Source organism: Neomonachus schauinslandi, chromosome 1 (genome assembly GCF_002201575.2).
Source record: "Neomonachus schauinslandi chromosome 1, ASM220157v2, whole genome shotgun sequence".
Classification (NCBI taxonomy): domain Eukaryota; kingdom Metazoa; phylum Chordata; class Mammalia; order Carnivora; family Phocidae; genus Neomonachus; species Neomonachus schauinslandi.
Genome location: NC_058403.1, coordinates 149,336,623 through 149,348,014, shown reverse-complemented (window position 1 = coordinate 149,348,014; position 11,392 = coordinate 149,336,623). Strand labels below are relative to the sequence as shown.

Sequence of the window (11,392 nt, the reverse complement as noted above, 5' to 3'; positions counted from 1 at the left end):
AAGATTTTATTTATTTATTTGAGAGAGAGAATGAGAGACAGAGAGCATGAGAGGGAGGAGGGTCAGAGGCAGAAGCAGGCTCCCTGCCGAGCAGGGAGCCCGATGCGGGACTCGATCCAGGGACTCCAGGATCATGACCTGAGCCGAAGGCAGTCGCTTAACCAACTGAGCCACCCAGGCGCCCTTGACAGTGTTTTCTTAAACATGAGGTCTTTTGTAATGGAGGGTAGCTCTGATTTAATCCATTGTATTATTAATATTCCATAAATTCATACTCAAAAGTTCATCTTATTCCTACTGTTTGGGGGTACCTTGCTTGTGTCTCTATGAATTGTCTCTGGAGTTTTATTTCTGGATGTATATAATTCTACCACTAAGTGGCGGTAGAGAACTGTAGAGAACTGTGGTTGTATAGTCTCGGTGTAAAGAATGTTGAAGATAAAGTTCAATGACTTGTGCTCTTTTTTACTTGCTTTTCATTACTATGTCATGCAGTTGTTTGAACCAGCTTTTTTTTTTTTCTTCTTTTTGAAATTAAAGGGTATATTAAGTCAGAGTCAGGATAAAGCACTTCGGAGAATTGGAGAGTTAAGAGAGGTAAGTCGTAGTGATTAATACTCTGAGAATTAAATCTCTCATATTTATCAGAATGCTTATACTTGCTGGGGTAGTTTCATATACACTTCATTAGTTATAGTAAAAACCAGTCAGCCCAACCCCTAAGAGCAGAGATCAATTCTTACGGTTTTATTTGTGTGGTTTCCCTAAGATATATGCTAGTGGAATTTATGACATAAGGATGCCTTATTTAGCAACAGAATATCATTTGCCAGCTTGACAGTCAGTGGCAACTTCCAAGGCTAACCTATCTCTTCTATTAGATATTTGAGGCTTCTTTTCATTGTTCCTAGCCAACAATCTTGATAAAATTAAATAAAAATTATGTTCCTTGTAATTTTGGGGGGTAATTTTTACAGTGAAATATTAGAGTCCAGGCAGATATTTATTGTTTGGAATCATACTTGACTCATTTTTGCTCCTGTCCTGTCTTGAGAAGGATGGAATATTGGCTAGAGGGTAGGATTCTATGTCACTGCGATATCATTTAAACATTTTGAAATCTTTTCATTGTAAAAATACTTTATTTATTTATTTATTTTTATTTTATTTTATTTTTTTTTAAAGATTTTATTTATTTATTTGACAGAGAGAGAGATAGCGAGAGCAGGAACACAAGCAGGGGGAGTGGGAGAGGGAGAAGCAGGCTTCCCGCCGAGCAGGGAGCCTGATGTGGGACTCGATCCCAGGACCCTGGGATCATGACCTGAGCCGAAAGCAGACACTTAACGACTGAGCCACCCAGGCGCCCTTAATTGTAAAAATATTTTAATTGTAAAGTACAACAAATATAGAAAATCATGCACAAAAATATATAGCTTATATGTGTATGGTGAACTCTATTGTAACCACCACTAAGGTCAAGAAATAGAATGTTGCCAGTCACCCTGAGAGCCCCTCTGTGTTTCCCAACCCAGTCATAGCCCCTCCCTTTCTCCAAAAATAACTACTGACTTTTGTTGTGCTTCTTGTGTCTCTTTAAGGTTTTATCACTGAAATGTGAGCCTCTAGGTATTACAGTCATGCCCATGTAAAAATTGTTTTGATACATCTTTTAAGTCTTCTTTAAATCTGTACATCCCCGCTGCATCCGTTTTCCTTACAGGTCACCTGTTGAAGAACCTGATGATAAATTAGAAGACCCAAAATTACTCATTTGCCTTATTCCAGCATTATAAACACAACACTCTTAGAATAATAATACTATCACCATCAATTATGATTACTGAGATTAAATAAATTTTTATATACTATTTCTGTTTTTCCGCCTTTAAAAATCTTTTTCCATATCTATACTGTGAGATCATAAGCCATTACGTATGTATTCTTTCCCTTTTAACCCTTACGAAAACCCTCGAAGGAAATACTAGTCAGAGCCACAGATTGACAAGTTTTAGTTCTTTTTAAATTTTTTTAAATTTTTATTTTTTATTTTTAAGATTTTATTTATTTGACAGAGAAAGATACAGCGAAAGAGGGAACACAAGCAGGGGGAGTGGGAGAAGATGTGGGGCTCAATCCCAGGACCCTGAGATCATGACCTGAGCCGAAGGCAGATGCTTAACGACTGAGCCACCCAGGCGCCCCTAGTTCTTTTTTTATTATCTGCCTACTTGTGTTAGTTTTCTATTGCTGCTGCAGCAAATTACCACAAACTTAATGGCTTAAAACAGCACAAATCTCAGAAATTTGAACAAGTCTTACCAGGCTAAAATTAAGGTGTCAGTTGGGCTGTTCCTTAATGGAGGTTCAAGGGGACAATCTGTTTCTTTGCCATTTCCAGCTTCTAGAGGCTGCCATATCCTCTGATGCATAGTCTCTTTCCTTATCTTCAGAGCTATCAATGTTGCATCTCTACCCATTTTACCATAATCACTCCTCCCCTTCTCTCTGAACTCAGTTGGGAAAGGTTCTGATTTTAAGGACCCATGTTATTAGATTGGGCCCATCCAGATAATCCAGGATAATCTCCTTATTTCAAGGCTCTTAATTTGATCACGTCTGCAAATTCTCCTAATATGTTCCAGTTTCAGGGATTAGGATTTGGAATCTTTGGGGCCATCTTCTGCCTACCACACTGCCTTTAGTCAAGACTATAATCAACGAAATGGCCGGGAGACAGCTAATAAAGGAAAGGAGGAGAAATAAGGGGTCTAGAGGCCATATAGTAAATTGCTGTTTGGTGCATATCTATACTGTTTTTGTAGTAGCTAAGATATATTTTTGAATGAAAATCCTGGTTACAGTTACATGAAGAGAGATTTATTCAGTAATTTATATGTAAATACTAGGTAGATAAGTGAAGGTCTGGATATTTTTAATTTTGTTCACAAAGAAAAAAATTTCCTTCAACTAGGGCGCCTGGGTGGCTCAGATGGTTAAGCGTCTGCCTTTGGCTCAGGTCATGATCCCAGGGTCCTGGGATCGAGTCCCGCATCGGGCTCCCTGCTCCTTGAGAGCCTGCTTCTCCCTCTGCCTCTCTCTCTCTCTCTGTCTCTCATGAATAAATAAAGAAAAAATCTTTAAAAAAAAAAAATTTCCTTCAACTAAATAGTATAACCCATTAAATCATGATTAGTATTTAATTGAACATTCAAAGTGCTATATGTCACAAAATGTTTTGTTTCTTTGGAATTAAAGTCTGAATAGGAGTTACATACTGTTTCATTAGTACTTTATTGACTTAGACTAGGCAAAACAGTATAATGTTCCTTATTTTGTTATATCAAGATACTCAAAAAAGGTATCAGGAAAGGTATCAGGAAAGATGTAGGGTTTGAGGTTGGTGTTGAGGAGAGTAACTACCATGACTTCCAGTGCTCTGACGAAACCTCAGATGTGAGGCCTTCTGGCCAAATGTCTGCAATTTCATATTGTTGGAGCATTCACTGTATCCCCGGGGGTTGCAGCTTTCTATAAGTTTGCTGTGGCCCAACCAAGAAAGAAGGCATATGCAGATTTCTACAGAAATTATAATTCCATGAAAGAGTTTGAGGAGATGAAGAAGGCTGGTATCACTCAGGGTGTAAAATAATTTTGGAATGTAAAGAATTTCTTTGGGTTGAGTTCCATGGAAGTTTGTCACTGACCTGTTTGGGTTATGGAATAGTTTCCCTTTATAAGTAAACAACTAACAAATACTGTGGGCAGTAAAAAGAAAAAAAAATTTTTTTCAGAAAATAATCCTTAGTATTTTATATATTCCTCATGTTGTTAGGAGTATATACATGAGTAGAATCCATGAACATCTCTCCTAATATTTTCTGGGGAATAAAACAACACAACAGTTCTGTATAGGCAAATATTATGTTTTATGTCAATTTCTAGCATATTAGAGATTTGTTAATGAATCGGATAAAGAAGTAAAAAGGTAAGCAAAAACATACCCCAACAGATACCCTGTAATTTTCTTCGCCTGATTTTGAATCTTAACATCAACAGATAATAAATAGGAATATCATACTATGAGAAGCTATGAAAATTATGAGCTCATCCAAGTAGATGGGGGGGGTTCTCTGATTTCCTTTTAAGGCCAGTTAAGTGGGGAATAAATGAAGACATTGTTTTAGATATTTCCTCCTTTCTCTGTCCTTCTGTCTGTGCATGGTGTGTTCTTTTTCTAGGCTCACCCAGATGCAGCTCGCTACGAGCAACTGCTGTTCTCAAAGCTAACTTCAGGGAGGGAGGGTTCATTTTTTGCAGCTTGAAACACATCCAAACATAATGGGTAGCATAGGGCTGAGATAAAAAATAGTTAAACAGTTAGTTAGTTGGGATATAAGTAGACAGTTCTTTTTTTTTTTTTTTTAAGATTTTATTTATTTATTTGACAGAGACACAGTGAGAGAGGGAACACAAGTAGGGGTAGTGGGAGAGGGGAGAAGCAGGCTTCCTGCGGAGCAGGGAGCCCAATGCGGGGCTCCATCCCAGGACCTTGGGATCATGACCTGAGCCGAAGGCAGACGCTTAACAACTGAGCCACCCAGGTGCCCCTAAGTAGACAGTTCTTAAGTTTCTTTGTAGTCTTTACTGTTTATGGAGTGCTTTTTGGTAGAATAAGGTAAGGTAGCAGGGGGAGGGAGAAGAAGATATGATTAAAGATGCTGCCATTGTATCCAAGGACTTCTTATCTACATGGGGAGATGAAAACGTTTAAAACCTGAAAACCATCATATAAATTGAGGAATTTTTATTGGCTGTTAGGGATGGCATGTAACAGAGTCTAGTATGGTAGGATGTAGAAAATTATTTGGAAAAAATGAATTTTAAGGAAAATAAAGGACCGCATTACTATTAAGGAGATGTGCAACTGTTTCATACTAAAGAATTGGCCTGTGCAAAGTCATGGAAGACAGTGCTTTCCAGACTTTTGGATTTCATGGACTGAAAAACTACCTTCCAGTTCCTTCCAGATATGGGGGAAAGGAGAATTGTCATAGACCTGCAAACTTTCTTTTAAAGGTTTATTTATTTATTTGAGAGAGAGCCCGAGAGAGTGTGTGCACATGTGGGGGAGGGGCAGAGGCAGAGGGAGAGAGAGAATCTCAAGCCAACTGGCCACTTAACTGAGCTGAAACCAAGAGCCTGATGCTCAACCAGCTGAGCTACCCAGCCTCCCCAGAGCTGCAAACTTTTATTTTTTCAAGTAAGGATGTTGAAAAGAAGAAACCAAATTTTTTTTTTTTCAATTTTTCTTAAAAAAAAATTTTTTTTTTCTTTTTTTTTTTTTTTTTTTTTTAATTTTTAAGTAATTTCTACACCCATCTCAGGACCCTGGGATCAAGATTCACATGGTTTTCTAACTGAGCCAGGTAGGCGCCCTGAAAGATTTTTTTTAATATCAAAAAAGATTAGGAAGGACATATTCTCAGAGTAAAGGACAGTTGTTTAAATGAAAGAAAAACTCTCTCTGTCGCTTTTCTGTTTGTTATTTCACCATGGGTCAGTGAAGACTTCATTGTGGACCTGTCCTGATTCAAAGACTGGCATTTGTAGACTACTGCTATGGGAGGAGTCAAGCCAGGAATCTTTAGTGAGAGGCACAGTGCAAATGGGATCTTAGGGCAGTGTAGGTGTGGGGGAGAATAGAGGACAGTTAGTGCTTCAGTGTCTTGAGAGTTAGTAAATTTGAAACAATGCAAAAGGAAGGCGTTGCTTGTAAGTCCCTGAAAATACTGTTTGAGGAAAATTTTCTCGCAAATGTGTAAGGGATGGATTAAACCAGAGGAAGACTTGGGGTAAGAATTCTCTCTAGAAGGCTACCAAAGGAAATTAGTCATTGAAATTATAAAGATCTGGACTATGGTTATGGATGTGGAAAAGATAGGACTTAAACATTGTAGAAAAAGTAATACAAGAATTTGATTATACAGAGGGATTGACAAAGTTAGGTAAAATGTGACTGAATATTTTGAGCTCAGGGAATTAGAAAAGTAGGAATCCTAGAAAAATAGAGGGGTTTTGATGGGATATTTCCTATGTTCCAGATGTTACTCTCTAGGATTCTAATGGAGTAAATGTAAGAAGGACCGAGGATGCAAACTGAGTCCAGGGGAATAGATGCCCATAGAATCCGTGAGGCAGGTAGAGGAAATTAAGAGATACAAGTGTAGACAGGAGCCTGAAGCCGCAGAGAGCGGGTACCTCAACCGAGGAGGGAATTATTGGTGACTAGTGTAATAGAGAGGTCAAGATCATTGGATTTAGTGAGGAAACCTCATTAATGACCTAAAGAGAGTAGCATTCTAAATAATTTCAGGAACTTGGAATTTTTCTGGTTGGTAATCAGCTAGTTCAACCTTTTCATTTTACAAATGAGGAATCTTCTGACTTTGGCTATTGACTGCTGTTGTGTATTGGGAGGAGGAAAGTTCTATTGGCTATGGCTATCTGTTTGGCATAAAACAATGTAGTTTTAGATCAAGTGCATATAAGGTAGCACAAGTAGTAATATGTCTTAAAGTAGGATAAAGTTTTTTTTATCTTAATTAATTGTTTTATCCTCTCCACTTTATCATTACAGAGCAGTCATTACAGCTCTAAAAATATACTTTCTTTTCTTGGATCACATATTTTTTAAGGAACAAAATTATCCACTGGGATAAATACCAATGTTTTACCTGCTGATTCTTCTCTAATTATTGTGCTAATACCTCATCTTAAGAAAAATGCAAATCTGCATTGATCATGTTTTTAAACTTTGAAAACTTCAAGTTTGTATTTTTTTTGTTTTTTATTAAAAGCTACTTACAAAACCTTTTATGTTTTAGGAGCTCCAAATGGATCAGCAAGCAAAAAAGCATCTACAAGAGGAGTTTGATGCATCTTTAGAGGAAAAAGATCAGCATATCAGTGTTCTCCAGACTCAGGTAAAAGAGTAAAAGAAAAAGAGTGGAATTTTTAGACCAGAAGAATTAAAGGGGATTTGATGGGATATCTCATAGGTTCCAGATGTTACAAAATGACCTGTTTTTAAAACTCTTGCTTTTTCTTAGTTGTTTTTCAGTTTTTTTTTTTTTTTAAAGATTTTATTTATTTATTTGACAGAGAGAGACACAGTGAGAAGGGAACACAAGCAGGGGGAGTGGGAGAGGGAGAAGCAGGCTTCCCGCAGAGCAGGGAGCCCGATGCGGGGCTCGATCCCAGGACCCTGGGATCATGACCTGAGCCGAAGGCAGACGCTTAACGACTGAGCCACCCAGGCGCCCCTCAGTATATTTTTTTTAATGTATTTTGTCTTTTGGCTAACTATGATATCATTGAAAATAGCAAATATAAAAATCAGCTTCATTGGGAGTAAATACTTTATTTTGATTTTTCCTCCCAGTATAATGATAAAGAGTATCTTTTACTCTGTCCCCTCTGTGTTTTATTTTATTTATTTTTTTTAAGACTTTATTTATTTATTTGACAGAGAGAGACACAGTGAGAGAGGGAACACAAGCAGGGGGAGCGGGAGAGGGAGAAGCAGGCTTCCCGCTGAGCAGGGAGCCCAATGCAGGGCTCAATCCCAGGACTCTGGAATCATGACCTGAGCCGAAGGCAGACACTTAACGACTGAGCCACCCAGGCGCCCCCCACTCTGTGTTTTAAAGTACTATTGTGTACTTTCTTTCTCTCTCTCCCTCTCTCTCTCTTTTTTAGAGTGAGAGTTGGGGGGTTCTGCACAGAGGGAGAGGGAGAATCTTAAGCAGGCTCCATACCCAGCACAGAGCCAGAAGGCAGGGTTTAGTCTCACAACCCTGAGATCATGATCTGAGCCAAAACCAAGAGTCAGACACTTAACCAGCTGAACTACCCAGGTGCCCCTCATTTTTTTTTTTTCCTAAGGCATCTTTCTTTTTTAGGTTTCTCTGCTGAAACAGCGGTTACGAAATGGTCCGATGAATGTTGATTTACCGAAACCATTCCCTCAGATGGAACCACAGGCTGAAGGTGTCTCTAAAGAGAACACAGACGGTGATATAGAGCCAGTAGGTAAGCTTCATCTTATCGAAAGGGTAATTTAAAAGCTAGAGGAGGATGTTGACAGTTTCCAGGGCATGATGTGGGCTGAGGTAGAAGTGTCCTCCAGGAAGATGCAAGAGTTTCTGTTGTTTTGTTTCTTTGCTTGTTATTGTTCTTCAGGAGAACAAAGCTAAGTAATTGTTTTAAGACTTGAAAGTCTGTGTGTAGCACCACGTTTTCGTTGTAACTAAAATTCATTCTAGTGTTCTCTTCAGCAGCACATATACTAAAGTTCATTATATTACACTTTTATTGATACAGTAGCTAGATTTCATATAAACAGGTCAGTTCTGTTTAAGATGAATGAATTTGCTATTTTCATTGTTTGGCTATTTTAGTTTTAAAGTAATATTGCTTACATACTTCTACATTCAAAGATATCTATATTCTATTATTTGGTTTCTAATTAGAAAGGGAGAAATAGTTAAATTTTGTTTCAAAATCCAGTTATAGCCCTTCATATTCTTTGAGGCTTTAAGGTACGTATTCAGTAAAATTCCCACTTTTTATTTACTGGCTCTTTCTCTCAAAGACATTGATGGTAAACTTTTAGTCCAGCCAGAGCAAGGTGCTGAGCAGCTGTCTGAGCAATGCCAGGCTATAAAGGGTCCTGAGATTCCCTTGGGATATGAAAACTTAACTCATAAATGTATGGAGAATGTAGAAAGCTGTACTTAACCAGAACTCCTCTCAGGGACAGATTAGAATGCATTGGAAAAAAAATTCTTTATCTTTTAGGGATGGGAGCCAGGACACAGAGGGCACTTTTGAATAACAAAAGATGGTCATCAAACTGTCTTTTAAGGAGGGTGAATTCAGTTAATGTTAGTTGACTACTGAATGTTTTGTGCCATTTGGGCTGGGGCTGAACCCTAGGGAGGTGACTGTGCTCCTCAGCTTCTTGGGATACGGATCATACAGATAGTGAGAGTCGAGGTTGGGAAGGGTACTCCTTCCTTCTCCGTCTGGCTCAGAGCATTGGGGTGAGAATACACTCCTGTGTACTAACAGAGTAACTGTTCCCAGGGAGCCCTTCTATTCCTTACTGACCACCCCTGCCTGTGCTGCTTTATTGTTGATAGTGGTAGATGGAGCTTCTGCTAAAACACTGGAGGTGCTTCAGCAGAGAGTTAAGCGGCAAGAGAATCTCCTGCAGCGTTGTAAGGAAACCATTCAGTCACATAAGGAACAGTGTGTGCTATTAACCAGTGAAAAAGAAGCCCTGCAAGAACAACTAGATGAAAGGCTTCAAGAGCTAGAAAAGATGAAGGTAAAAGAGCAAATGAGTTTGGTTTATGTAACCCTGTGAAGCCAGATCCACAGGTCCCAGCGTGGCCTGCACCTCCCTCCTCTGCAGAGCCTTCCCCTCCCTCCATAGAAGGCACGGAGACAACTCCCATGCGCCCTGGGCTTCAGAGCACTTGCACCATCCTTTTCAGACGTCCTGTATACTTGGCTCTTACTGGACTGAGAAATATCCAAATTCGATAGAATGTTTAGAGTTCTCATATGAGGAGAAGCTTTATTAGAGATGGAAATGAATTTTTAAAATTTTTTTAGGAGCTTCATATGGCTGAGAAGACTAAACTTATCACTCAGTTGCGTGATGCAAAGAACTTAATTGAACAGCTTGAACAAGATAAGGTAAACCAATAAACCTTATGATACTAAAATTTGTCAGGGGGCCCCAGCATTCCCTTTTGGAAGCAGTTAGAAGCATTCAGCCTTATGCTTTCCAAAGTTATTTGTAGCTTGCTTCCATGAAAAATCTTTTTGTTGTAAGTTTGAAATTTAAATAGCGGTTAGCATTAGTTGTGTATCATGTGAAGCTGATTCTCTGTGATTTTTTGATCCCAGTCAGCATTTTGATTCAGAGATTAGAATAGCTGTTGCAAAAGAAATCTGTTTACAGGACCTACCTATTTTTCAGAGAAAAGTTGAATTTTTTATAGTTAAGGCATTACTAAATGTGAATGATATTACGTATTGTCTTCAGCGGAAACAGACGAATCTCTCAGATACACTGCCTAAAGTGAAGAAGTGGTAGTATATATATTAGCGTAAACAGAAGTTTCTGCAGATGAATTTTGGGATTCCTTTCCGGTGAGATTGGCAGTGGCGGTAGAACAGCAGCTGTGGTGATGGCAGCAGAGGCAACTGAAAATTCATGGGCAGACGCTTTTGTGCTGTCTTTCAGCCCCAAGTTCTTGGGTTCTTTTTCTAAAGCAGCTCCCAGTTGGTTCATAGTGTCCAACGTTTTCTTCAGTATGCCACTTTACCGCTACCGTATTTTAAGTGGCCGTGCAATTAAGAACATGTCAGAGCTGTTCTGCTTTTGAAACGTATTAGCAGTCTTTGCATTCTATGATGTCGTTTTGCTAGATTCTACTCCGCACACTTCATGAAGGCCCACTTAAAAAAAGTGAACCCACCACCCAGCTTCAAGGCTAATGTTGTTTTATCTGTACGTGCCCAGCCTTTATTATCTATCCTCAACCCAGAATTTACTTTGTTGTCGAGCAAATTCAAGAAATCTCATAATTTCTTACATAAGTATTTTGATGTAGTTTTAAAATAAAGGACTCTTTATTTTTATAAAAATGTAACAATGTATTATCATGATCACATCCAAAAATTTAATAATTCCTTAACTAATCAACTAGTCAGTTTCAAATTTGCCTTTTGTCTCATACCTTTTTTCCATTTTTATGAATCACGATCTAAGTAAGTTTCTTTCACTGTAATTGGTTGATATGACTCTTAAGACTTCTTTTAATCTGTAGGTTCCATTGCCTCTCTCTCTCTGTGTCTCTTTTTCTCCATTGTTATTTGGTTTTTGAAGAAACTGAAGGCCAGCGATCTTGTTTTGAAATTTTGTGTAATCCCCACTTACCTGGTTTTTATCTCTCCATTGATATGAGCCATCTGGAAGAGTCAAACCCTAAACCGAGGTTTGACAAACCCTGCAAGTAAAGTAATAATCTTCTTAAGACCATAAAATAGCTGTCACAAAATCTTATTTTTCAAGAGACAAGTTGAACCACCCTGTTTTTTGTTAGTCACAAATGACTGATTCGGGATATAATATTTTCCCCCTAGTGACCTTCATTTTATGTGTAGATTATCCAGAGAGTGGGAAGCAGTAGCAGGTAGCAGACAGTTTGCAGACAGTAGCAGTTAGCAAATTGGAGGAGTGGGGGCGCCTCACTGACAGTAGTGAGGAATGGCAGTGGGACCAGAGACTGTCACAAGAGAAACAAGAAAAAGC

At 38.6% G+C, this 11,392-nt stretch overlaps 1 protein-coding gene across 1 annotated transcript in view; it reads left to right on the top strand.

Annotated features, from left to right (window-relative positions):
- GOLGA4 (golgin A4) overlaps positions 1–11,392 on the top strand; it is a 132,018-nt gene that overhangs the window by 55,290 nt on the left and 65,336 nt on the right. The window contains exons 6-10 of the mRNA XM_044920744.1: positions 541–597; positions 6,888–6,986; positions 7,965–8,094; positions 9,207–9,394; positions 9,685–9,768. Of these exons, the coding sequence (XP_044776679.1) occupies positions 541–597; positions 6,888–6,986; positions 7,965–8,094; positions 9,207–9,394; positions 9,685–9,768 (558 nt within the window). The remainder of the gene's footprint in view (positions 1–540; positions 598–6,887; positions 6,987–7,964; positions 8,095–9,206; positions 9,395–9,684; positions 9,769–11,392) is intronic.